Source organism: Cryptomeria japonica, unplaced genomic scaffold (genome assembly GCF_030272615.1).
Source record: "Cryptomeria japonica unplaced genomic scaffold, Sugi_1.0 HiC_scaffold_187, whole genome shotgun sequence".
In the NCBI taxonomy this organism is placed as follows: Eukaryota; Viridiplantae; Streptophyta; class Pinopsida; order Cupressales; family Cupressaceae; genus Cryptomeria; species Cryptomeria japonica.
Window position 1 is genome coordinate 233004 of NW_026729009.1, and position 27633 is coordinate 260636.

At 34.5% G+C, this 27633-nt stretch overlaps 2 protein-coding genes across 2 annotated transcripts; both read left to right on the forward strand.

Moving 5' to 3' along the window:
• The first annotated feature begins 5456 nt into the window (after positions 1-5456).
• Positions 5457-7672, forward strand: LOC131867878 (endoglucanase 16-like). Its single transcript, XM_059215559.1, has 8 exons — positions 5457-5663; positions 5781-5993; positions 6079-6279; positions 6419-6496; positions 6587-6739; positions 6831-6939; positions 7087-7250; positions 7325-7672. The coding sequence occupies exons 1-8, from the start codon at positions 5457-5459 to the stop codon at positions 7670-7672; spliced, it is 1473 nt and encodes a 490-aa protein (XP_059071542.1).
• A 15140-nt stretch (positions 7673-22812) lies between these two features.
• Positions 22813-25028, forward strand: LOC131867879 (endoglucanase 16-like). Its single transcript, XM_059215560.1, has 8 exons — positions 22813-23019; positions 23137-23349; positions 23435-23635; positions 23775-23852; positions 23943-24095; positions 24187-24295; positions 24443-24606; positions 24681-25028. The coding sequence occupies exons 1-8, from the start codon at positions 22813-22815 to the stop codon at positions 25026-25028; spliced, it is 1473 nt and encodes a 490-aa protein (XP_059071543.1).
• Positions 25029-27633: the final 2605 nt, after the last annotated feature.

The window sequence follows — 27633 nt, forward strand, 5'->3', positions numbered from 1 at the left end:
AGCCTTATGGCAATGACTCGGGTTGGAAAAATTTTGTGCCCAACGCTGAATATTGATGTTGTCGGGACATTTGTGAAACATAAATGGACGCATAAAGGTCAAGTGGAGATAACGGCTATATCCAAAGGTGCGTTATTGATGCCATTTTCATGTGAAGAAGACATGTTGAGGGTGCTTTGTGATGGTCCTTGCTTGATTGGAAAATCTACGCTTGCACAAAATGGTCGCCTAAGATGGACCTAAATGAGTTATTTTTGGTACAAGCTCCTGTTTGGGTCAGATTGTCGAGCCTTCCTCTAGAGTTATGGGTTGAGGATGTTTTAAAGGAATCGCTAGTTCCTTTTGGGAACTCTTATCTATGGATCCTATCACAATAGCTAGAAGAATACTTACCTTTGCAAGGATTTGTATGGGAGTTATGCAAGGCACGAATATGCCATTATCTATCAAGATTAACTCCAGATTGGGGAAGTGGATCCAACCTATAGAATATGAAAGTGTCCCTTTTGCATGTTTTCACTGCAAAAAATCGAGGCATAATTCTAGAAAATGCCCTCTACAGGTCGTCAAATAGAAAGAGAAGAAAGATAAGACAACGCAATGGAGAGCCAAAAAACCTTCTAAGCAACTGAAGATTGCTGAAAAAGAAAAAAATGGCAGAAGAACCCCAAAGTGTTAGCATCCCTGATACCTTCGAGTAACATGGGAAAATTAACATGGAAAAACCCAAAAACCAGATGGTTGAAGAAGGGAAAGAGGATCAAACAGGAAAATACGAGAGAGAACGGCAAAACACCAATCAGGAGGAACAATGAAGTGATACTCTGGAAGATGGAGAAATATAGGTGGTGTTGCAGACCAAGGAGGAAGCGGATTTGAATTGAATTGTGGAAAACACTAACAGAGATGGCCCTAGATCCGACTATGAGGAAGCCTAGAGGTTTTTGATCCTTGGAGGGATCTTGTGTGATAAAATTTAATTCAAACCATGTGTGATAAGGGCTCAAAGAAGTCAGTCATCATACATTTTCTTGAATATATTTTTGCCCTATTAAGAGATCCCTCTTGAATTTATATAAAAAAATAATACATTTTATTGAGAAGGGTCTAAATGAGCATGTAGAATTCCTCATAATTAAAAGAATATTTTAAAAGTGTAGCCAGATTGAGATATTCTCAATCCTCTGTTGACGCAGTTGATGTAGAACCAGGTGATGCAGTGAATAAAAGAGTTTTGAAATTTGTGACGCCGCTGAAAAAGAAATCTGCTTAAAGAACAAACCTAGTTCATTGTCAAAGATCTTACAGTTGTTTGATTCAAGACCTATTTCCATAGTATTATATACACCAACATAATGGGGCTTCCTCTTCAAGCATTTCTTAGGGAAAATTCATCTATCCATCCCTTACCATTAAACAAGTCATGCTTTTTCACAACCCTTTAATTATCATGATCAATAGATATGAACCCGACCATGACATATAGAACACAAATGGAACAAAGATCCATAATTCTGAAGAAAATCAAATATATTAGATAGGAATACAAAAACAACCTGAGAAGGAAAAAAAGTTGAGGAACCTTTAGATTAAGAACCTCTTCGCCCACTATAATAATGATCGCCCTCTAGATTGTCGCACAATCCCACTTGAAGATGTACTTCATATGCTTCATTGTGTGGGACACATGAGTTGGAAACTCACAGTCAGTAAATGTAATTGAAATGCATTATTTCAAATGCTTATACTCTATTATTTCAACCAGCAGTAGACAAAGAGAACAAAGAGAAAAAAATGATGAAACAAAATGTTCATTTTTCCCTCCTAAATCCATCTCCTCAAATGCCACCCAAATCTACGGAAACAGTAAGCTCAAAATAGAAATGTAATCATACAAGTGAGGGATTTGAAGTAGATTGAAGTAATTATTTTCCTACTTTCTTAACCTTGCCAGTATCTGATCAAAACCTATTGCACATCGAAAAATCATTTCCATTTTTATGAGATGCTCTAGGAATGTACCACGATTCCCTAAGGAAAAGCAACTTGACAGTCAAATCAGAAAGAAGGAATTATAATCGGCCTTAAATGGTGTTACCAATATATATTTCCCACACTACTTGGTAATCTTGCACAAATGTTGGAAAGATGCCACCTCAGTCATGTCGAAGAACACTTTTCCTATGATGTGAGAAGAATGACAGTCTTTTAAATCTTCACTACCATGCTTCATCTGAATGTGTTGTGTCTTATGTCCGTTAAATATGATGCATGCGTCAGTTCGCCTGAAATAATCAGAACAAAATAAGGCTAATTAAATGGTTGTGACATGGCTAAGGGTGTCAATTCTTCATCCATGAGGATTTCTTCATAAATTAACAAAATTTCGCCCAAATTTAGCCAACATCCTTTATCGGCTAGGAAATCTTCTAATCCATTGGAAGATCCAAGTTTCCATCCAGCCATCCTTATGATTGAAGGTTTTTGTCCTCACTGATGAGATAATGTAAAGCATTAGACAAATTCATCAAATCAATCATGCCTTTCTTCTTCCATCCAATCTCCCTATAAAGAACTCCAAGAAGCATCTAGAACATTAGGTCGTCTTAGCTGATTAAAATGTTAATTATACTTTGGAGAACTTTATTATAATAAAGTGATATATATATATATATATATATAATTTAATTAAAATAATTACATTAAAATAATTACATTAAATCATCATTTAAATATTTTTAATAATTTTTACCACTTAATAAACGTAAATTTAATTATAAATGTCACGTAAAAATTGGGAACATTACACTTTTTTGTTTTCAATTGATTTTTCTTGATGATTCATATTGTCCTGCAAATCTTTTTGAGTGATACTCAACTACTAATTTCTTTGTTACTACTACTTCTAACTTTCTTAGAGGATTTTTTAGGACGAACCATTTCACTATTCAACTTTCACTATGATCCTTTGATATCATCACAAGTTGTGAAACTTGAACCAAGATATGTCTCTAAATTTCTTTCAAGAAGTGGGTTATCTCAATGGGAAAACCTTTTATCATCTATTTTGAAAATTAGCTTATCTCCAACCCAATGGAGAAATAGAAATAATGCAGGTATTATAAACTAGAAATAAGTTTCCTATTTAGACCATTCATATCAGTCTAATTCTAAATAATTGTCTTCTAAATTTACTTCATTTTTTATTCCCAGTTAGTGTCAACGTGTAATGTTCCCTTTTGGGATGATCCTAAATCTTTCCCTAAAATCAAATGTTCAATTAAAAATAAGAAATATAGAATATTAATTATAAATTTCCTTTCCAATGTAAACTTTGGTACTAACCCTACAAATATAGAATATAGAACTCCATTTCCCATAATCAACCATAATAGGGGTTGGAGAAGAAGCACGATAAGACACCTGGAACAGTCACCATAACTAAGCCCAAGAGTGTGGAGCATCTAACGAGGAAAACATGATACCTTGGCCCCAAGTGGCAGGAACGCTTCTCCATCCAACATGAGGTAAGCTACTTAAAAGGAGGACTTGTATCAACTCTCCAAACTGTGGTTGCACAATAGGGTTCCTGGAATGTTCGCCATAATTAAGACCAATGGCATGTAGCTCTATTCTTGGGTGTGAGAAAGTTACAATCACATGGGGAGGGGGGGGGGGGGGTGGTGGGCAACATTTTCTTGTTCAATGCACCTTGTATGTCTTATTAAAAAAGAATACACAAGTGTGAGACATCTATGATAGGAGAGGAATCACTGTATTCTTCATAATTATGAAAGGTAGTGATGATGACCTCTTGTCCTAGTTTATGAATAGCATGAAAAGTGGGAGATTTATGGTGGGTGGTATCAATTTAGAGGTTTCAGAAGAGATTATTGTCCGAGTGATTGCGTTGAAGTGTGATGGAAAAAAAGTCTCTCGAATAAGTAAACAAATTCTTATGAGGAGTGCATTTCAATGTTTCTAGAGAATGGTGAGGGACTAAAGAGACACTAGAATCGATTTAGAAAAGAAAACATTTCATTATTGTGAGGATCCATTACCTACCATATGATAAAGTACTTCATATTGGAGGGACAATTTGTAACAATCCACAGGTACAATTTCCCCATTCTTAATCACTTAAGACATAATAAGCTTGTTAGTTATCCATTATTTTTATTTTCTTCCCTGGACAAGTGTTCTTTTAAAGATTTTTACCCACCCTTATATAAGGGCTTCATTTATACCATTTACAATTACTGCTTGGATAAAACCCCACTCTCAACCCCACTGCACCGTATAATTCTCCTAATGATCATGACCAGAAGCCTCCTCATCCTAGTAGTTCCAAAAGGAAATTTTCCTCTAAAGATGAAAGACGCATCTCTCTCCCACGCCATTTTATTTGGATGTCTAATGGTTTGGGGTCATTCCTTACTTAATCTAATAAAAAACAACTAGAAACTATAGAAGATTGAGGAAACCAACATGCGAGCACTAGAGAAACTAAGATTGATCTAACAATAGTAGGTCTTATATGGCCTACCACTCCTTATTGAGAAACTCTTGTTTTACTTCAAATGACTTTTCACTACGGAAGAGGCTTGAACCAGCCACTGCAAGCAAAGGAGGATACAAGTAGGGAGTGTCCTCTAAATGGCTTTTCTTTTTTTGAACTAGAGTGGTGAGAACTATGATGAGGCTAAAGACCAGCTTATTGCAACTTTCATTTCTCTTTTCTCTTATGCAACTCCTATTGAAAATATTGAATAATAATGACTATACTATTGACAAATACCTTACAATAAACAATTAAATTCAGATTGTATTTTTTAAAGTATAGTATAACATCATGTAAACCAAAAATATTTTTCCAATACTTGATACAAATATATAATACAATAATTACTTACTACACGTATGTATATTATATTAAAGCATTAATCCTAAAACCGAATTTTAACAATAGTATTATATCTTAAATCAAACTACAAACTTTCACCTGCCTTAGCCTGTAATTAGAATCGTTTTCTCCCTTACTATTCATCAACGAACAACGATAATTACTAACGGTAGCATTGCGGTGCAGACGGAAAATAATACAAATCAAAACAAATGCTAAAACTTATAATTCTTGTGAACAAGAACAAATCAAAATTGAAGGTAAAACGTATATATCTTGTGAAACGTATAATTCTTGTGAACAACAATCGAAAAAAAGACAAATGATATAAGGCATCAACCTGATTTCTCGTATTAACTGTTTGAGGTGCTGAGTATTTATCGTTTATTTTGTGGTGTCCCATGCTCTAAATCTTGCAGTTCCCATGCATTACTCAGCAACAGAAACTCATACACAGTCCTCGTGATAAATACTAGCTTTATCCCACGACTAACAAGTCTATAAATTTAGCGCACAATTCTAAATTGCATATCAAAGAAAGAAGAGAATCCATATGGCCAAGGCAATGGAAGCGCTTTTGGCAGTGGTGTTGTTGCTGTTTTGTGGTGAGTGGCAGGTGGTTCGTGGAGAATTCGATTACAGAGATGCTCTATCTAAGTCTATCCTCTTTCTAGAGGCCCAACGATCCGGTAAACTCCCACAATCTCAGCGAGTAAAGTGGAGAGGAGATTCTGGCCTCACAGATGGGAAGTTGCAAAACGTAAGTAGAAGGAGAAATAAATCCCTATTCAATTTATTTAGAAATAAAAATAGAAGTGGATCATACTATCATTCCAAATTGACTCCATACAAAATTTTATGTGCAACTCAACTGCAGGTTGATTTAGCTGGGGGTTACTACGATGCAGGCGATAACGTGAAATATGGGCTTCCCATGGCATTCACTATCACCACACTCGCTTGGGGCACACTGGATTATGGGAAAGAGTTGAAAGCTGCAGGAGAGATTCAGAATGCAAGGGACGCTATTAGATGGGGAACTGACTACTTTCTCAAGGCTAGTGCAACTCCAAATGAATTATGGGTTCAGGTAAAGAAATCTAATCTAAAATATTCAGCATTCATTCTTCAAGATTATGAAAAACTGACGAGGTTGATCTTGATGCATGAAATAGGTGGGTGATCCCCAGGCAGACCATAATTGTTGGGAGCGTCCAGAAGATATGGACACTCCTCGATCTCTTTACAAGATTGATAAAGACACCCCTGGATCAGAAATTGCAGCAGAAACGGCCGCAGCCTTGGCTGCCTCCTCCATTGTTTTCAGATTCACAAACCCTCGTTACTCACACCTTCTCCTCCAACGTTCTCAATCGGTATGTTTGGGTGCTCAAGTAAAATAGAAAACATAGCTGTTAACTAACACAGCAAAATCAACAAGTTTCATCCATCCATTTTGAGAAAAACCTTATACATCCATCTTCTTTCTAACCGGCCATTCATGTTTCCCTTCAGCTCTTCAGCTTTGCCGATCGATACAAGGGCACCTACGGAGGAGAGTGTCCATTTTATTGCTCTGTTTCAGGCTACAATGTAAGAAGACTTTGGTTTTCTCTTAACATATGCACTTGTAACCAGAATTTGGTTTTCTTTTAACATATGCACTTGTAAATATGATCTCAGGACGAGCTTCTATGGGCTGCATCTTGGCTATACAGAGCTACCAAATCCTCATATTATTCCAACTATATTATCCAGCACGACGATGTAAAGGCATATGTTAATGAATTCAACTGGGACCTCAAATATGCTGGAGTTCAAGTGCTTCTAACAGACGTAAGCGTAGACTGATTGGTGCAATTTTTTAAATAAAATGTAATATAAACATACTCTAGCTTAAAGCTAACTTATGCACTTCACCAACCAGTTATATTTCCAAGGGGAAGCTCAATTCTCAGCCTATAGAAGTAATGCAGAACGCTTTGTTTGTTCACTTCTTCCAGGCAGTCCCATTCGTTCTGTTAAAACCACCCCAGGTGAACTCTCTATCTCTTCACCAGTACCACTAACAATCAATCCTTTTTCTAGTCACAACCATATAAATCCTCTGTTACTACTCCTCTTCTAATCATAGCCCTCAAAATTCTCTTAGTGATATCTGTAATACAATTCTTTTGTTACAGGAGGTTTGTTGTATGTTAGAGATGGCGCCAACACTCAATATGTTACCAGTGCTGCTTTTTTGATGGCAAGATACAGTGATTTACTATCAGCTAAGAAGCGAACATTGTCATGCGGCAACACTCTCTTTAAACCCAACGACGTTATGGGCTTCGCAAAGCTACAAGTAAGCACACTACATTATCTGTTTTTGTATTTTGGAGCATACAATATAACGAATCCTAATCATATCCTTTGCAGATTGATTATTTATTAGGAAGGAATCCTCTGGGCATTTCATATATGGTAGGATACGGTTCCAAATATCCAAGGCAACCACATCACAGAGGAGCATCTGTAGTTTCCATTCATCAACAACCAAGGAAGATCAAATGCATTGAAGGTTTTATGAACTGGTTTCACAAAGATTCTTCCAATCCAAACACACTAATTGGGGCAATAGTGGGGGGCCCAGATAAATATGATCGTTTTGTAGACCTCAGGACCAAATCTAGCATGCTTGAACCTACAACATACATAAATTCTCCTCTTGTGGGTGTTCTTGCAAAATTGTACAGAATGACATGCAAAACTAACAGGCAGTGTTGATTTTCTTGGACATCAAAGAACTAGGAAAAATCTTTCCATCAATCATTGGAAATGACAGATTATGTTGCACTAGAGTATTTACAATTGTGGGAGGCTATATGAGAAAAGGCCCCCAAGATGAATCATGTCATTATTAACACAATAAAAATTATTATTTTCAAGTTACAGCTTTTATGTTGGTTCTAAAGTAAAAAATATATAAATCTATTTATGTTAGAATTAGAATTGAATATTATTAATAGTTTATGTTTTAATATAATAAAAAAGTGATATTATTAATTTTTTTGTTATGCTGATAGGTATTATACAATTTCATTAGGGGTAGTTAGAATTTGTATACATACAAATTTCTCCTTAAATCACATGGATGAACAATAATCATGGTCATTATTACTTGATTATGAAACTAGTTTACTTTTTAATATTGTTACAATTATTAATATGAAATTTAATATTGTTAAAATTGCTAAATTGAAATGTGTAATGTGCTCAAAGGTGTGATATGATTATATTAAGGATGGTGATAACTTGTGCACATACAAACTTTTTCTTAAATTACATTCATCAACAATAACCATTGTCATCAATTAATTATAATACTTTCACCCTCTAAAAAATGGAAATCCCCCATCCCATGTCTTCATTATTATACATGAGCCAAATTTATTTGTTGGATTGTACATTGTCTCTCACATTATTATACATCAACCAATTTATTTGTTGCATTGTACATTGTCTCTCGCGCTTTTTTATCACAAATTCATAGGTGCTCAATGAAGCCGTGCCTATTTACTCTAAAGCATATTTTCTAAACAATTTAATTCACTCATCTCACTATTTCTTTTAAATACAAGTAATAATAACTCAATGTGACAATAATTCTCGCAACAATAATATATTAATGAATAAAAACTCAATCGCCAATAAGTTGAAAACAGCAATTATGCTTTTACCATGAGCCCAAGTACCTTGGAAAGAAATAATAAAGCAATAAATAAAATGCATCATTCACATTATAGCCATCAACAAATGGCTGAAGAGAGAAACCCTTCACGCCGATGTGCAATTGGTTATGTAGCTTTTGAATACCACATTATTTTATTTTTCTAAAGAAAATATGATGTTTTATTTTCATTTTATATTTTCTTCCCCTACAAGTTCCCATTCATTCACCTGGCAATATATTGATTTACTTCTTATGATTTTGATTTTTTTTTAAATAATTGTTTACAATTTTATATTTATAGGTAATTCTTTTATTGACAAGTTGTGGAATGAGGGCCCACTCATATAAAAAATGGCATATAAAATAGAGAGTGAAATCTAATTGAAAAATGAGGAGAAAAGAAGAGGAAGAAGACAGAGGAAGTTGACAAAGTTTAAGTTTGCTAAAACATATTAACAAACCATCCTTCCAAAATTTGACTAAAAGTAACTTTGCTTTAATGTCAAAGGACAAAAAGACTTCACTATTTTTCTTTAATTTTCTCTTGGTAAGGAGTGCTTGAGAGATCCACTAAGAGGCCTTTCAAATAGAGGCTTGGGATTCCATTTTATATTTTTCAACCCTGGATTTCATACTTGGTCACTTATCAAGTTTACCAATGTTTAATCAAAATCGTACTCTTAGTCTAGCGTGATATTCGTGATGTTAGGGCAAATAAATTCATCTTAATGGTCCAAAAATTCATTCAGAAAACAAATGCGCTACTTACATGAAACATGAAGGAGATCCTCATCTTCAAAAGGATGGAATTTTTCCTATTGAGAAATATCCTTACTTTTAGAGGTTTGATGATTGCACTGGAAAGTCACCAAACAACACAATTCTACAGCACAAGAGAGAACTATATTCATAGAAATAACCCCAACAACCATAGTAATAAAGGAATTTTGCAAGGAATAATTTAATAAAATCCAATTGTTTTGTCAAAATAAGTCAAGATTAGAGCTACCATTTTTGTAAATCCCTTTCTGGAGGTCACCAATATAAAGATTTGATATATATTTTGTATTGCAGCCCATAATTTTGAGCCCCATTTATTAAATCTAAAACAACGCTCTGAAAGACCATAACGACTAGTATGCTGAAACCATGCACCATATAAAATTTAATTCCAACCATGTGTGATAAAGGCTCAAAGAAGTTAGCCATCATGCATTTTCTTGAATATATTTTTGCCCTATTAAGAGATCCCTCTTTAATTTCTATAAAAAATAATACACTTTATTGAGAAGGGTCTAAATGAGCATGTATAATTCCTCATAATTAAAAGAATATTTTAAAAGTGTAGCCAAATTGAGATATTCTCGATCCTATGTTGACGCAGTTGATGTAGAACCAAGTGATGACGTGAATAAAAGAGTTCTGAAATTTGGGATGCCTCTGAAGAAGGAATCTGCTCAAAGAACAAACTTGGTTCATTGTCAAAGATCTTACAGTTGTTTGATTCAAGACCTATTTTCATAGTATTATCTAGACTAACATAATGGGGCTTCTTCAAAAGAAAAATTTAGGGAAAATACATCTATCCATCCCTTACCTTTAAACAAGTCATGCTTTTTCACAACCCTTTCAATATCATGATCAGTAGATACGAACCCGTACCTGACATATAGAACACAAATGGAACAGAGATCCATAATTCTGAAGCAAATCAAATGCATTAGATAGGAATACAAAAACAACCTAAGAAGGAAAAAAAAATTGAGGAGCCTTCAGGTTAAGAACCTCTTCGCCCACTATAATAATGATCGCCCGCTAGATTGTCGCACAATCCCACTTGAAGATGTACTTCATATGCTTCGTTGTGTAGGACACATATGTTGGAAACTCACAGTTAGTAAATGTAACTCAAATGCATCAGTTCAAAGGATTATACTCTATTATTTCAACCACTAGTAGACATAGAGAACAAAGAGAAAAAAATGATGAAACAAAATGTTCATTTTTCCCTCCTAAATCCATCTCCTCAAATGCCACCCAAATCTACGGAAACAGTAAGCTCAAAATAGAAATGTAATCATACAAGTGAGGTATTTGAAGTAGATTGAAGTAATTATTTTCTTACTTTCTTAACCTTTCCAGTGTCTAATCAAAACCTATTGCACATCAAAAAATCATTTCTATTTTCATGAGATGCGCTAGAAAAGTACCATGATTTCCTAAGGAAAAGCCACTTGACACTCAAATCAGAAAAAAGGAATTATAATCGACCTTAAATGGTGTTACTAATATATACATACATAGATACATACATATATCTTTGTGTGTGTTTGTGTGTACGTAGACAAATTTGTCATCCCATTATGGAGGCGAGATGTGGGCATATAAGGAAAGAAAGTAGACAAATGGTCCATTCAAGTTAAGCTAGGAGGTCAAATGACAAATGTACTTTCAAGTCCTTGAACTTAATGGATAGGCTCAAGGAACCTTATATGATCTCTCGTGGGCTTCATAGCATGGATGAGTCATTGGGTAAATCCTCAAAGAAAACTCACATGTATTTATAATTATTAGGATTATGATTAGAATTGTCTTTATAACTTGTTGGACTATATGTGTATCTTTTGATAACAAATTTGATTGCAAGTTATAAATCAAGACACTAAGTTGACAAATCTCTACTTCCAACACAATCCCAACACTTGTTCAGAATTTTAGGGACAATCAAATAGAGCCCTAATAGAAATTAGTGATTCTCATGATAGCAACAAAATAGTGGAAGATGACCAAAAAGAGGGCACAATAAAGTAGGTCAACCTTTGGAGACTCAATGTTTAACCAATTTCATTTGGATTGACCTGAAAACTCTTTCACAAAAGGATGCTTTTCCATAATTTCCAAGATAATAATCCTAGAGTCAAGTTTCCAAGACATATCTTAGATACAATCATCATAGATCTTAAAATCAAGAGGCTCAAAAGGAAAGGTGACCTTAATATCCCTAAGAGATAAAAGGTAGGGTTGATTTCCAGTTCTAATGAAGGGTAGGAAAAGTGAGAGAAAGAGGAATGTTCTCCCCATACATATAAGGAGGACACACAACCTCAACTTTATAATTTAACCATATGTCTAATGTGGGCTATTTTTTAAATTTGGGATTCTAAAAAACACTATATATCTAATAAGGCTTCGAAACATTTTTTTAGTGTTGTGTATCAATATAGATGTAAAGGCTCCTTTATCAAAAGGGAGACTCTAGAGAGGTAGCTTCAGCTAAGGGTAGAAACATAGAACTAGAGTCCTTGTATTTCTGTTAGGGGGAACACAAATATTTAGATCGACCTCTCTGTGATCATTCCAATCTAACCATATTATCCTATAAAAATGGAAAATGCACGACAAGATTGTTTCCCGCAAGGAATTAGTAATTGTGTCAAGTAATAATTCATCAAAGATGCAACTATTGTGGACAACAGATAATGAGTCCACAATCATTTCCATGTGATTTCACTACCTTAAATTCAACTCATTTCACTCTTACCCTTACGTTATTTACTCCTTAACACCCTATTGATTTTTTATCTTTTTAGGTCTTTCCCTACATAACAAATCCATTATTTCAATGACTGAAATTTCCTACATTAGCCACTGTTGACCACCCTATACAAAACACCTTTTCCCTCTCAATGTCATTTTCCCTAATTCATTTTTCATTTATAATATTGCACTCGTCATTGACCAGCTTACACTTGGCAATGCATATTAAAAATTGATTTTTTTTTTTGGATTGGCTAGAACCTTTGAATATATCTCTAATATTAGAAAGCCACATAAGTCAACCACATGTATAGTCAAACTGAGACAATAGTGAGAGACAAAAAATATGTAAATAAATATCTTAATGCATTAACTCAATGAAATATTTAACTTAATAAGATATAAATTTAAATTGAAATATTTTTTGTCATCTAGAATAGAAAGTTTTCTATCTAGGATAGAGACATGTGATGACCATACAAGATAGCACACAGGAACAAATCATATAAAAAGTACATAGTATTCACAAGTAAGGTTATTTAGAAAAAATATCTACACTAACACCCTCCATGCACAACTAGGTGGATACAAAGAGATTAGGGTCTTGAAAAGTACAAAGAAACCCTAACAAAGTTGTTAAAGAGAAAACACCTAGTGGGAAAGACTTCCCATTGATGTGGAAAGAGGATGGAAGCAGATTAACTCCATAATATGTTAATGAAAAAGTCTTGAATATTCATGCCTACCTTGATGTTGATCTTGAGTTATGACTAAAACTGATATATGGTAACAAGTACCACAAAGATTCAAGCACACTAACCATAATGAATGACCCTCAAACTAACATGTGACATGATGCAAATGAAATGACATATTCAAGATCATTAACCAAATGCTCTAAATATGAGATGTTATCTCAAATGTACTAAAATGTGTGATGTTATGAGTATGATGTGCTCAAGAAAAACTAAATAATCTAGATACAATTCATGCAAGTTGTCATCAAGAAGAAGATGATATGCAATTAAACGTTTTATGCATGAATCTTCTCTAGGATGGAACATTATTGAAGTTCAATTATTACAATACCCTCGAACCACGCTTGACTTAGTACTTTATCATATTCATTTCCTCGATTAGCACTAACAATTTTTAAAATAATCTCTATAGTCAAATGGGATAAATGAAGCATGCAAAAAACAAGTAGAACATACAATTACCAAGAATGAAAAGAAGCTTATAGTATGCAAAAACAAAATCCTTCTGGTCTTTACAACATGTATAGGAAACTAATCTAAACAATACATATGGGCTGCATAAGAATAAAAGGGCTTGTAGCACAACTAGCATCTCCAATTACTTGCATGATGGTTTTCGTGTCCTCTTCCTAAACCAATGATGACAACTATATGAATTGGAACCTCAATACAATTTAACCCCAAATGCTTGATCTATGATATATCGTAGCTCCAAATAAGAAATCATACAAGATAGAAGGAACACACATCTACCTTCCAATGTTTAATTTCACAGCTTACTAGATACCTCATAACAAGGTTAAAATAGGTGCAAACACCTCTAAAATTAGTTTATCGCAATAACATGTTATTGGGAAAAACTAATTTAGAGGTGTTTGCACATATTTCAACAAGTTATTGGACTAAACTACTTTTTATGATGTTTGAACCTATTTCGACCTTCTTTTCTACTATCTAGTAAGCTATGAAATTAAACATTGGAAGGTAGATGTGGTTTCCTTATCTTTATAAACTCCTCCATCTTGATGATGGATGATGGAGTATAATCTAAAATGTTGATGTGAAAAATATCTCACACAATTGAAATATAAATTGTGATATATAGTGAGATCACTCTTAGAAACAACAAACTAGTGCACGGTTCTCTTTCAATTAATCCCCCATGGTGTGTTCAACAATTTGCATCAAAGTAAAAATTAGAGAGCGATGCGGGACCGGGAGAAGGGAGAGACTTTGAATTTGAAATTAGGACTAGGTGGGAAACCCTGCAATGGACAAGCAAACCAGGGGGAGGGCGGAAAGGATGGATCTCAGGACTGCCTGATTCCTCTGAGCCAAATGGAAAGGACCTAGTCGATGGGAACCCAAAAGCTGGAGACTCAACGTTTAACCAATTTCATTTGGATTGACCTGAAAACTCTTTCAAAAAAGGATGCTTTTCCATAATTTCCAAGATAATAATCCTAGAGTCAAGTTTCCAAGACATATCTTAGATACAATCATCATAGATCTTAAAATCAAGAGGCTCAAAAGGAAAGGTGACCTTAATATCCCTAAGAGATAAAAGGTAGGGTTGATTTCCAGTTCTAATGAAGGGTAGGAAAAGTGAGAGAAAGAGGAATGTTCTCCCCATACATATAAGGAGGACACACAACCTCAACTTTATAATTTAACCATATGTCTAATGTGGGCTATTTTATAAATTTGGGATTCTAAAAAACACTATATATCTAATAAGGCTTCGAAACATTTTTTTAGTGTTGTGTATCAATATAGATGTAAAGGCTCCTTTATCAAAAGGGAGACTCTAGAGAGGTAGCTTGAGCTAAGGGTAGAAACATAGAACTAGAGTCCTTGTATTTTTGTTAGGGGGAACACAAATATTTAGATCGACCTCTCTGTGATCATTCCAATCTAACCATATTATCCTATAAAAATGGAAAATGCACGACAAGATTGTTTCCCGCAAGGAATTAGTAATTGTGTCAAGTAATAATTCATCAAAGATGCAACTATTGTGGACAACAGATAATGAGTCCACAATCATTTCCATGTGATTTCACTGCCTTAAATTCAACTCATTTCACTCTTACCCTTACGTTATTTACTCCTTAACACCCTATTGATTTTTTATTTTTTTAGGTCTTTCCCTACATAACAAATCCATTATTTCAATGACTGAAATTTCCTACATTAGCCACTGTTGACCACCCTATACAAAACACCTTTTCCCTCTCAATGTCATTTTCCCTAATTCATTTTTCATTTATAATATTGCACTCGTCATTGACCAGCTTACACTTGGCAATGCATATTAAAAATTGAATTTTTTTTTTGGATTGGCTAGAACCTTTGAATATATCTCTAATATTAGAAAGCCACATAAGTCAACCACATGTATAGTCAAACTGAGACAATAGTGAGAGACAAAAAATATGTAAATAAATAGCTTAATGCATTAACTCAATGAAATATTTAACTTAATAAGATATAAATTTAAATTGAAATATTTTTTGTCATCTAGAATAGAAAGTTTTCTATCTAGGATAGAGACATGTGATGACCATACAAGATAGCACACAGGAACAAATCATATAAAAAGTACATAGTATTCACAAGTAAGGTTATCTAGAAAAAATATCTACACTAACACCCTCCATGCACAACTAGGTGGATACAAAGAGATTAGGGTCTTGAAAACTACAAAGAAACCCTAACAAAGTTGTTAAAGAGAAAACACCTAGTGGGAAAGACTTCCCATTGATGTGGAAAGAGGATGGAAGCAGATTAACTCCACAATATGTTAATGAAGAAGTCTTGAATATTCATGCCTACCTTGATGTTGATCTTGAGTTATGATTAAAACTGATATATAGTAACAAGTACCACAAAGATTCAAGCACACTAACCATAATGAATGACCCTCAAACTAACATGTGACATGATGCAAATGAAATGACATATTCAAGATCATTAACCAAATGCTCTAAATATGAGATGTTATCTCAAATGTACTAAAATGTGTGATGTTATGAGTATGATGTGCTCAAGAAAAACTAAATAATCTAGATACAATTCATGCAAGTTGTCATCAAGAAGAAGATGATATGCAATTAAACTTTTTATGCATGAATCTTCTCTAGGATGGAACATTATTGAAGTTCAATTATTACAATACCCTCGAACCACGCTTGACTTAGTACTTTATCATATTCATTTCCTCGATTAGCACTAACAATTTTTAAAATAATCTCTATAGTCAAATGGGATAAATGAAGCATGCAAAAAACAAGTAGAACATACAATTACCAAGAATGAAAAGAAGCTTATAGTATGCAAAAACAAAATCCTTCTGGTCTTTACAACACGTATAGGAAACTAATCTAAACAATACATATGGGCTGCATAAGAATAAAAGGGCTTGAAGCACAACTAGCATCTCCAATTACTTGCATGATGGTTTTCGTGTCCTCTTCCTAAACCAATCGTGACAGCTATATGAATTGGAACCTCAATACAATTTAACCCCAAATGCTTGATCTATGATATATCGTAGCTCCAAATAAGACATCATACAAGATAGAAGGAACACACATCTACCTTCCAATGTTTAATTTCACAGCTTACTAGATACCTCATAACAAGGTTAAAATAGGTGCAAACACCTCTAAAATTAGTTTATCGCAATAACATGTTATTGGGAAAAACTAATTTAGAGGTGTTTGCACATATTTCAACAAGTTATTGGACTAAACTACTTTTTATGATGTTTGAACCTATTTTGACCTTCTTTTCTACTATCTGGTAAGCTATGAAATTAAACATTGGAAGGTAGATGTGGTTTCCTTATCTTTATAAACTCCTCCATCTTGATGATGGATGATGGAGTATAATCTAAAATGTTGATGTGAAAAATATCTCACACAATTGAAATATAAATTGTGATATATAGTGAGATCACTCTTAGAAACAACAAACTAGTGCACGGTTCTCTTTCAATTAATCCCCCATGGTGTGTTCAACAATTTGCATCAAAGTAAAAATTAGAGAGCAATGCGGGACCGGGAGAAGGGAGAGACTTTGAATTTGAAATTAGGACTAGGCGGCAAAACCCTGCAATGGACAAGCAAACCAGGGGGAGGGCGGAAAGGATGGATCTCAGGACTGCCTGATTCCTCTGAGCCAAATGGAAAGGACCTAGTGGATGGGAACCCAAAAGCTGGTGACAAGCCTCTCGATCCTGATGGGGGGGATGGAGCATCATGTGCTAGACACAGCCCAAGGAAGGGACCTATTTGTAGGGACAATGGTCGATCGTAGACGTCTCTATTCGTTGTCAAACCGAGTGGAAAGTCCTCGCTACTCCCAGTTCATAATATCTCAGAACCAGAAAAGGGTAGATCTTCTATTGCAGTTCCAGACCCAGTAATTGAGCATAACATTAGCCTTATGGCAATGACTCGGGTTGGAAAAATTTTGTGCCCGACGCTGAATATTGATGTTGTCGGGACATTTGTGAAACATAAATGGACGCATAAAGGTCAAGTGGAGATAACGGCTATATCCAAAGGTGCGTTATTGATGCCATTTTCATGTGAAGAAGACATGTTGAGGGTGCTTTGTGATGGTCCTTGCTTGATTGGAAAATCTACGCTTGCACAAAATGGTCGCCTAAGATGGACCTAAATGAGTTATTTTTTGTACAAGCTCCTGTTTGGGTCAGATTGTCGAGCCTTCCTCTAGAGTTATGGGTTGAGGATGTTTTAAAGGAATCGCTAGTTCCTTTTGGGAACTCTTATCTATGGATCCTATCACAATAGCTAGAAGAATACTTACCTTTGCAAGGATTTGTATGGGAGTTATGCAAGGCACGAATATGCCATTATCTATCAAGATTAACTCCAGATTGGGGAAGTGGATCCAACCTATAGAATATGAAAGTGTCCCTTTTGCATGTTTTCACTGCAAAAAATCGAGGCATAATTCTAGAAAATGCCCTCTACAGGTCGTCAAATAGAAAGAGAAGAAAGATAAGACAACGCAATGGAGAGCCAAAAAACCTTCTAAGCAACCGAAGATTGCTGAAAAAGAAAAAAATGGCAGAAGAACCCCAAAGTGTTAGCATCCCTGATACCTTCAAGCAACATGGGAAAACTAACATGGAAAAACCCAAAAACTAGATGGTTGAAGAAGGGAAAGAGGATCAAACAGGAAAATACGAGAGAGAACGGAAAAACACCAATCAGGAGGAACAATGAAGTGATACTCTGGAAGATGGAGAAATACAGGTGGTGTTGCAAACCAAGGAGGAAGCGGATTTGAATTGAATTGTGGAAAACACTAACAGAGATGGCCCTAGATCCGACTATGAGGAAGCCTAGAGGTTTTTGATCCTTGGAGGGATCTTGTGTGATAAAATTTAATTCAAACCATGTGTGATAAGGGCTCAAAGAAGTCAGTCATCATACATTTTCTTGAATATATTTTTGCCCTATTAAGAGATCCCTCTTGAATTTATATAAAAAATAATACATTTTATTGAGAAGGGTCTAAATGAGCATGTAGAATTCCTCATAATTAAAAGAATATTTTAAAAGTGTAGCCAGATTGAGATATTCTCAATCCTATGTTGACGCAGTTGATGTAGAACCAGGTGATGCAGTGAATAAAAGAGTTTTGAAATTTGTGACGCCGCTGAAAAAGAAATCTGCTTAAAGAACAAACCTAGTTCATTGTCAAAGATCTTACAGTTGTTTGATTCAAGACCTATTTCCATAGTATTATATACACCAACATAATGGGGCTTCCTCTTCAAGCATTTCTTAGGGAAAATTCATCTATCCATCCCTTACCATTAAACAAGTCATGCTTTTTCACAACCCTTTAATTATCATGATCAATAGATATGAACCCGACCATGACATATAGAACACAAATGGAACAAAGATCCATAATTCTGAAGAAAATCAAATATATTAGATAGGAATACAAAAACAACCTGAGAAGGAAAAAAAGTTGAGGAACCTTTAGATTAAGAACCTCTTCGCCCACTATAATAATGATCACCCTCTAGATTGTCGCACAATCCCACTTGAAGATGTACTTCATATGCTTCATTGTGTGGGACACATGAGTTGGAAACTCACAGTCAGTAAATGTAATTGAAATGCATTATTTCAAATGCTTATACTCTATTATTTCAACCAGCAGTAGACAAAGAGAACAAAGAGAAAAAAATGATGAAACAAAATGTTCATTTTTCCCTCCTAAATCCATCTCCTCAAATGCCACCCAAATCTACGGAAACAGTAAGCTCAAAATAGAAATGTAATCATACAAGTGAGGGATTTGAAGTAGATTGAAGTAATTATTTTCCTACTTTCTTAACCTTGCCAGTATCTGATCAAAACCTATTGCACATCGAAAAATCATTTCCATTTTTATGAGATGCGCTAGGAATGTACCACGATTCCCTAAGGAAAAGCAACTTGACAGTCAAATCAGAAAGAAGGAATTATAATCGGCCTTAAATGGTGTTACCAATATATATTTCCCACACTACTTGGTAATCTTGCAAAAATGTTGGAAAGATGCCACCTCAGTCATGTTGAAGAACACTTTTCCTATGATGTGAGAAGAATGACAGTCTTTTAAATCTTCACTACCATGCTTCATCTGAATGTGTTGTGTCTTATGTCCGTTAAATATGATGCATGCGTCAGTTCGCCTGAAATAATCAGAACAAAATAAGGCTAATTAAATGGTTGTGACATGGCTAAGGGTGTCAATTCTTCATCCACAAGGATTTCTTCATAAATTAACAAAATTTCGCCCAAATTTAGCCAACATCCTTTATCGGCTAGGAAATCTTCTAATCCATTGGAAGATCCAAGTTTCCATCCAACCATCCTTATGATTGAAGGTTTTTGTCCTCACTGATGAGATAATGTAAAGCATTAGACAAATTCATCAAATCAATCATGCCTTTCTTCTTCCATCCAATCTCCCTATAAAGAACTCCAAGAAGCATCTAGAACATTAGGTCGTCTTAGCTGATTAAAATGTTAATTATACTTTGGAGAACTTTATTATAATAAAGTGATATATATATATATATATATATATAATTTAATTAAAATAATTACATTAAAATAATTACATTAAATCATCATTTAAATATTTTTAATAATTTTTACCACTTAATAAACGTAAATTTAATTATAAATGTCACGTAAAAATTGGGAACATTACACTTTTTTGTTTTCAATTGATTTTTCTTGATGATTCATATTGTCCTGCAAATCTTTTTGAGTGATACTCAACTACTAATTTCTTTGTTACTACTACTTCTAACTTTCTTAGAGGATTTTTTAGGACGAACCATTTCACTATTCAACTTTCACTATGATCCTTTGATATCATCACAAGTTGTGAAACTTGAACCAAGATATGTCTCTAAATTTCTTTCAAGAAGTGGGTTATCTCAATGGGAAAACCTTTTATCATCTATTTTGAAAATTAGCTTATCTCCAACCCAATGGAGAAATAGAAATAATGCAGGTATTATAAACTAGAAATAAGTTTCCTATTTAGACCATTCATATCAGTCTAATTCTAAATAATTGTCTTCTAAATTTACTTCATTTTTTATTCCCAGTTAGTGTCAACGTGTAATGTTCCCTTTTGGGATGATCCTAAATCTTTCCCTAAAATCAAATGTTCAATTAAAAATAAGAAATATAGAATATTAATTATAAATTTCCTTTCCAATGTAAACTTTGGTACTAACCCTACAAATATAGAATATAGAACTCCATTTCCCATAATCAACCATAATAGGGGTTGGAGAAGAAGCACGATAAGACACCTGGAACAGTCACCATAACTAAGCCCAAGAGTGTGGAGCATCTAACGAGGAAAACATGATACCTTGGCCCCAAGTGGCAGGAACGCTTCTCCATCCAACATGAGGTAAGCTACTTAAAAGGAGGACTTGTATCAACTCTCCAAACTGTGGTTGCACAATAGGGTTCCTGGAATGTTCGCCATAATTAAGACCAATGGCATGTAGCTCTATTCTTGGGTGTGAGAAAGTTACAATCACATGGGGAGGGGGGGGGGGGGTGGTGGGCAACATTTTCTTGTTCAATGCACCTTGTATGTCTTATTAAAAAAGAATACACAAGTGTGAGACATCTATGATAGGAGAGGAATCACTGTATTCTTCATAATTATGAAAGGTAGTGATGATGACCTCTTGTCCTAGTTTATGAATAGCATGAAAAGTGGGAGATTTATGGTGGGTGGTATCAATTTAGAGGTTTCAGAAGAGACTATTGTCCGAGTGATTGCGTTGAAGTGTGATGGAAAAAAAGTCTCTCGAATAAGTAAACAAATTCTTATGAGGAGTGCATTTCAATGTTTCTAGAGAATGGTGAGGGACTAAAGAGACACTAGAATCGATTTAGAAAAGAAAACATTTCATTATTGTGAGGATCCATTACCTACCATATGATAAAGTACTTCATATTGGAGGGACAATTTGTAACAATCCACAGGTACAATTTCCCCATTCTTAATCACTTAAGACATAATAAGCTTGTTAGTTATCCATTATTTTTATTTTCTTCCCTGGACAAGTGTTCTTTTAAAGATTTTTACCCACCCTTATATAAGGGCTTCATTTATACCATTTACAATTACTGCTTGGATAAAACCCCACTCTCAACCCCACTGCACCGTATAATTCTCCTAATGATCATGACCAGAAGCCTCCTCATCCTAGTAGTTCCAAAAGGAAATTTTCCTCTAAAGATGAAAGACGCATCTCTCTCCCACGCCATTTTATTTGGATGTCTAATGGTTTGGGGTCATTCCTTACTTAATCTAATAAAAAACAACTAGAAACTATAGAAGATTGAGGAAACCAACATGCGAGCACTAGAGAAACTAAGATTGATCTAACAATAGTAGGTCTTATATGGCCTACCACTCCTTATTGAGAAACTCTTGTTTTACTTCAAATGACTTTTCACTACGGAAGAGGCTTGAACCAGCCACTGCAAGCAAAGGAGGATACAAGTAGGGAGTGTCCTCTAAATGGCTTTTCTTTTTTTGAACTAGAGTGGTGAGAACTATGATGAGGCTAAAGACCAGCTTATTGCAACTTTCATTTCTCTTTTCTCTTATGCAACTCCTATTGAAAATATTGAATAATAATGACTATACTATTGACAAATACCTTACAATAAACAATTAAATTCAGATTGTATTTTTTAAAGTATAGTATAACATCATGTAAACCAAAAATATTTTTCCAATACTTGATACAAATATATAATACAATAATTACTTACTACACGTATGTATATTATATTAAAGCATTAATCCTAAAACCGAATTTTAACAATAGTATTATATCTTAAATCAAACTACAAACTTTCACCTGCCTTAGCCTGTAATTAGAATCGTTTTCTCCCTTACTATTCATCAACGAACAACGATAATTACTAACGGTAGCATTGCGGTGCAGACGGAAAATAATACAAATCAAAACAAATGCTAAAACTTATAATTCTTGTGAACAAGAACAAATCAAAATTGAAGGTAAAACGTATATATCTTGTGAAACGTATAATTCTTGTGAACAACAATCGAAAAAAAGACAAATGATATAAGGCATCAACCTGATTTCTCGTATTAACTGTTTGAGGTGCTGAGTATTTATCGTTTATTTTGTGGTGTCCCATGCTCTAAATCTTGCAGTTCCCATGCATTACTCAGCAACAGAAACTCATACACAGTCCTCGTGATAAATACTAGCTTTATCCCACGACTAACAAGTCTATAAATTTAGCGCACAATTCTAAATTGCATATCAAAGAAAGAAGAGAATCCATATGGCCAAGGCAATGGAAGCGCTTTTGGCAGTGGTGTTGTTGCTGTTTTGTGGTGAGTGGCAGGTGGTTCGTGGAGAATTCGATTACAGAGATGCTCTATCTAAGTCTATCCTCTTTCTAGAGGCCCAACGATCCGGTAAACTCCCACAATCTCAGCGAGTAAAGTGGAGAGGAGATTCTGGCCTCACAGATGGGAAGTTGCAAAACGTAAGTAGAAGGAGAAATAAATCCCTATTCAATTTATTTAGAAATAAAAATAGAAGTGGATCATACTATCATTCCAAATTGACTCCATACAAAATTTTATGTGCAACTCAACTGCAGGTTGATTTAGCTGGGGGTTACTACGATGCAGGCGATAACGTGAAATATGGGCTTCCCATGGCATTCACTATCACCACACTCGCTTGGGGCACACTGGATTATGGGAAAGAGTTGAAAGCTGCAGGAGAGATTCAGAATGCAAGGGACGCTATTAGATGGGGAACTGACTACTTTCTCAAGGCTAGTGCAACTCCAAATGAATTATGGGTTCAGGTAAAGAAATCTAATCTAAAATATTCAGCATTCATTCTTCAAGATTATGAAAAACTGACGAGGTTGATCTTGATGCATGAAATAGGTGGGTGATCCCCAGGCAGACCATAATTGTTGGGAGCGTCCAGAAGATATGGACACTCCTCGATCTCTTTACAAGATTGATAAAGACACCCCTGGATCAGAAATTGCAGCAGAAACGGCCGCAGCCTTGGCTGCCTCCTCCATTGTTTTCAGATTCACAAACCCTCGTTACTCACACCTTCTCCTCCAACGTTCTCAATCGGTATGTTTGGGTGCTCAAGTAAAATAGAAAACATAGCTGTTAACTAACACAGCAAAATCAACAAGTTTCATCCATCCATTTTGAGAAAAACCTTATACATCCATCTTCTTTCTAACCGGCCATTCATGTTTCCCTTCAGCTCTTCAGCTTTGCCGATCGATACAAGGGCACCTACGGAGGAGAGTGTCCATTTTATTGCTCTGTTTCAGGCTACAATGTAAGAAGACTTTGGTTTTCTCTTAACATATGCACTTGTAACCAGAATTTGGTTTTCTTTTAAAATATGCACTTGTAAATATGATCTCAGGACGAGCTTCTATGGGCTGCATCTTGGCTATACAGAGCTACCAAATCCTCATATTATTCCAACTATATTATCCAGCACGACGATGTAAAGGCATATGTTAATGAATTCAACTGGGACCTCAAATATGCTGGAGTTCAAGTGCTTCTAACAGACGTAAGCGTAGACTGATTGGTGCAATTTTTTAAATAAAATGTAATATAAACATACTCTAGCTTAAAGCTAACTTATGCACTTCACCAACCAGTTATATTTCCAAGGGGAAGCTCAATTCTCAGCCTATAGAAGTAATGCAGAACGCTTTGTTTGTTCACTTCTTCCAGGCAGTCCCATTCGTTCTGTTAAAACCACCCCAGGTGAACTCTCTATCTCTTCACCAGTACCACTAACAATCAATCCTTTTTCTAGTCACAACCATATAAATCCTCTGTTACTACTCCTCTTCTAATCATAGCCCTCAAAATTCTCTTAGTGATATCTGTAATACAATTCTTTTGTTACAGGAGGTTTGTTGTATGTTAGAGATGGCGCCAACACTCAATATGTTACCAGTGCTGCTTTTTTGATGGCAAGATACAGTGATTTACTATCAGCTAAGAAGCGAACATTGTCATGCGGCAACACTCTCTTTAAACCCAACGACGTTATGGGCTTCGCAAAGCTACAAGTAAGCACACTACATTATCTGTTTTTGTATTTTGGAGCATACAATATAACGAATCCTAATCATATCCTTTGCAGATTGATTATTTATTAGGAAGGAATCCTCTGGGCATTTCATATATGGTAGGATACGGTTCCAAATATCCAAGGCAACCACATCACAGAGGAGCATCTGTAGTTTCCATTCATCAACAACCAAGGAAGATCAAATGCATTGAAGGTTTTATGAACTGGTTTCACAAAGATTCTTCCAATCCAAACACACTAATTGGGGCAATAGTGGGGGGCCCAGATAAATATGATCGTTTTGTAGACCTCAGGACCAAATCTAGCATGCTTGAACCTACAACATACATAAATTCTCCTCTTGTGGGTGTTCTTGCAAAATTGTACAGAATGACATGCAAAACTAACAGGCAGTGTTGATTTTCTTGGACATCAAAGAACTAGGAAAAATCTTTCCATCAATCATTGGAAATGACAGATTATGTTGCACTAGAGTATTTACAATTGTGGGAGGCTATATGAGAAAAGGCCCCCAAGATGAATCATGTCATTATTAACACAATAAAAATTATTATTTTCAAGTTACAGCTTTTATGTTGGTTCTAAAGTAAAAAATATATAAATCTATTTATGTTAGAATTAGAATTGAATATTATTAATAGTTTATGTTTTAATATAATAAAAAAGTGATATTATTAATTTTTTTGTTATGCTGATAGGTATTATACAATTTCATTAGGGGTAGTTAGAATTTGTATACATACAAATTTCTCCTTAAATCACATGGATGAACAATAATCATGGTCATTATTACTTGATTATGAAACTAGTTTACTTTTTAATATTGTTACAATTATTAATATGAAATTTAATATTGTTAAAATTGCTAAATTGAAATGTGTAATGTGCTCAAAGGTGTGATATGATTATATTAAGGATGGTGATAACTTGTGCACATACAAACTTTTTCTTAAATTACATTCATCAACAATAACCATTGTCATCAATTAATTATAATACTTTCACCCTCTAAAAAATGGAAATCCCCCATCCCATGTCTTCATTATTATACATGAGCCAAATTTATTTGTTGGATTGTACATTGTCTCTCACATTATTATACATCAACCAATTTATTTGTTGCATTGTACATTGTCTCTCGCACTTTTTTATCACAAATTCATAGGTGCTCAATGAAGCAGTGCCTATTTACTCTAAAGCATATTTTCTAAACAATTTAATTCACTCATCTCACTATTTCTTTTAAATACAAGTAATAATAACTCAATGTGACAATAATTCTCGCAACAATAATATATTAATGAATAAAAACTCAATCGCCAATAAGTTGAAAACAGCAATTATGCTTTTACCATGAGCCCAAGTACCTTGGAAAGAAATAATAAAGCAATAAATAAAATGCATCATTCACATTATAGCCATCAACAAATGGCTGAAGAGAGAAACCCTTCACGCCGATGTGCAATTGGTTATGTAGCTTTTGAATACCACATTATTTTATTTTTCTAAAGAAAATATGATGTTTTATTTTCATTTTATATTTTCTTCCCCTACAAGTTCCCATTCATTCACCTGGCAATATATTGATTTACTTCTTATGATTTTGATTTTTTTTTAAATAATTGTTTACAATTTTATATTTATAGGTAATTCTTTTATTGACAAGTTGTGGAATGAGGGCCCACTCATATAAAAAATGGCATATAAAATAGAGAGTGAAATCTAATTGAAAAATGAGGAGAAAAGAAGAGGACGAAGACAGAGGAAGTTGACAAAGTTTAAGTTTGCTAAAACATATTAACAAACCATCCTTCCAAAATTTGACTAAAAGTAACTTTGCTTTAATGTCAAAGGACAAAAAGACTTCACTATTTTTCTTTAATTTTCTCTTGGTAAGGAGTGCTTGAGAGATCCACTAAGAGGCCTTTCAAATAGAGGCTTGGGATTCCATTTTATATTTTTCAACCCTGGATTTCATACTTGGTCACTTATCAAGTTTACCAATGTTTAATCAAAATCGTACTCTTAGTCTAGCGTGATATTCGTGATGTTAAGGCAAATCAATTCATCTTAATGGTCCAAAAATTCATTCAGAAAACAAATGAGCTACTTACATGAAACATGAAGGAGATCCTCATCTTCAAAAGGATGGAATTTTTCCTATTGAGAAATTTCCTTACTTTTAGAGGTTTGATGATTGCACTGGAAAGTCACCAAACAACACAATTCTACAACAGAAGAGAGAACTATATTCATAGAAATAACCCCAACAACCATAGTAATAAAGGAATTTTGCAAGGAATAATTTAATAAAATCCAATTGTTTACTCAAAATAAGTCAGGATTAGAGCTACCATTTTTGTAAATCCCTTTCTGGAGGTTACCAATATAAAGATTTGATACATATTTTGTATTGCAGCCCATAATTTTGAGCCCCATTTATTAAATCTAAAACAACGCTCTGAAAGACCATAACGACTAGTATGCTGAAACCATGCACCATATAAAATTTAATTCCAACCATGTGTGATAAGGGCTCAAAGAAGTTAGCCATCATGCATTTTCTTGAATATATTTTTGCCCTATTAAGAGATCCCTCTTTAATTTCTATAAAAAATAATACACTTTATTGAGAAGGGTCTAAATGAGCATGTATAATTCCTCATAATTAAAAGAATATTTTAAAAGTGTAGCCAAATTGAGATATTCTCGATCCTATGTTGACGCAGTTGATGTAGAACCAAGTGATGACGTGAATAAAAGAGTTCTGAAATTTGGGATGCCTCTGAAGAAGGAATCTGCTCAAAGAACAAACTTGGTTCATTGTCAAAGATCTTACAGTTGTTTGATTCAAGACCTATTTTCATAGTATTATATAGACTAACATAATGGGGCTTCTTCAAAAGAAAAATTTAGGGAAAATACATCTATCCATCCCTTACCTTTAAACAAGTCATGCTTTTTCACAACCCTTTCAATATCATGATCAGTAGATACGAACCCG

Bases quoted from the DNA above. Each gene is read 5' to 3' on its own strand.
- LOC131867878 (XM_059215559.1), top strand. From the start codon at position 5,457: ATGGCCAAGGCAATGGAAGCGCTTTTGGCAGTGGTGTTGTTGCTGTTT. The intron at 5,994-6,078 runs GTAAAGAAATCT...TGCATGAAATAG, and splicing joins CAAATGAATTATGGGTTCAG to GTGGGTGATCCCCAGGCAGA. The intron at 6,280-6,418 runs GTATGTTTGGGT...GTTTCCCTTCAG, and splicing joins TCCTCCAACGTTCTCAATCG to CTCTTCAGCTTTGCCGATCG.
- LOC131867879 (XM_059215560.1), top strand. From the start codon at position 22,813: ATGGCCAAGGCAATGGAAGCGCTTTTGGCAGTGGTGTTGTTGCTGTTT. The intron at 23,350-23,434 runs GTAAAGAAATCT...TGCATGAAATAG, and splicing joins CAAATGAATTATGGGTTCAG to GTGGGTGATCCCCAGGCAGA. The intron at 24,296-24,442 runs GTGAACTCTCTA...CTTTTGTTACAG, and splicing joins TTCTGTTAAAACCACCCCAG to GAGGTTTGTTGTATGTTAGA.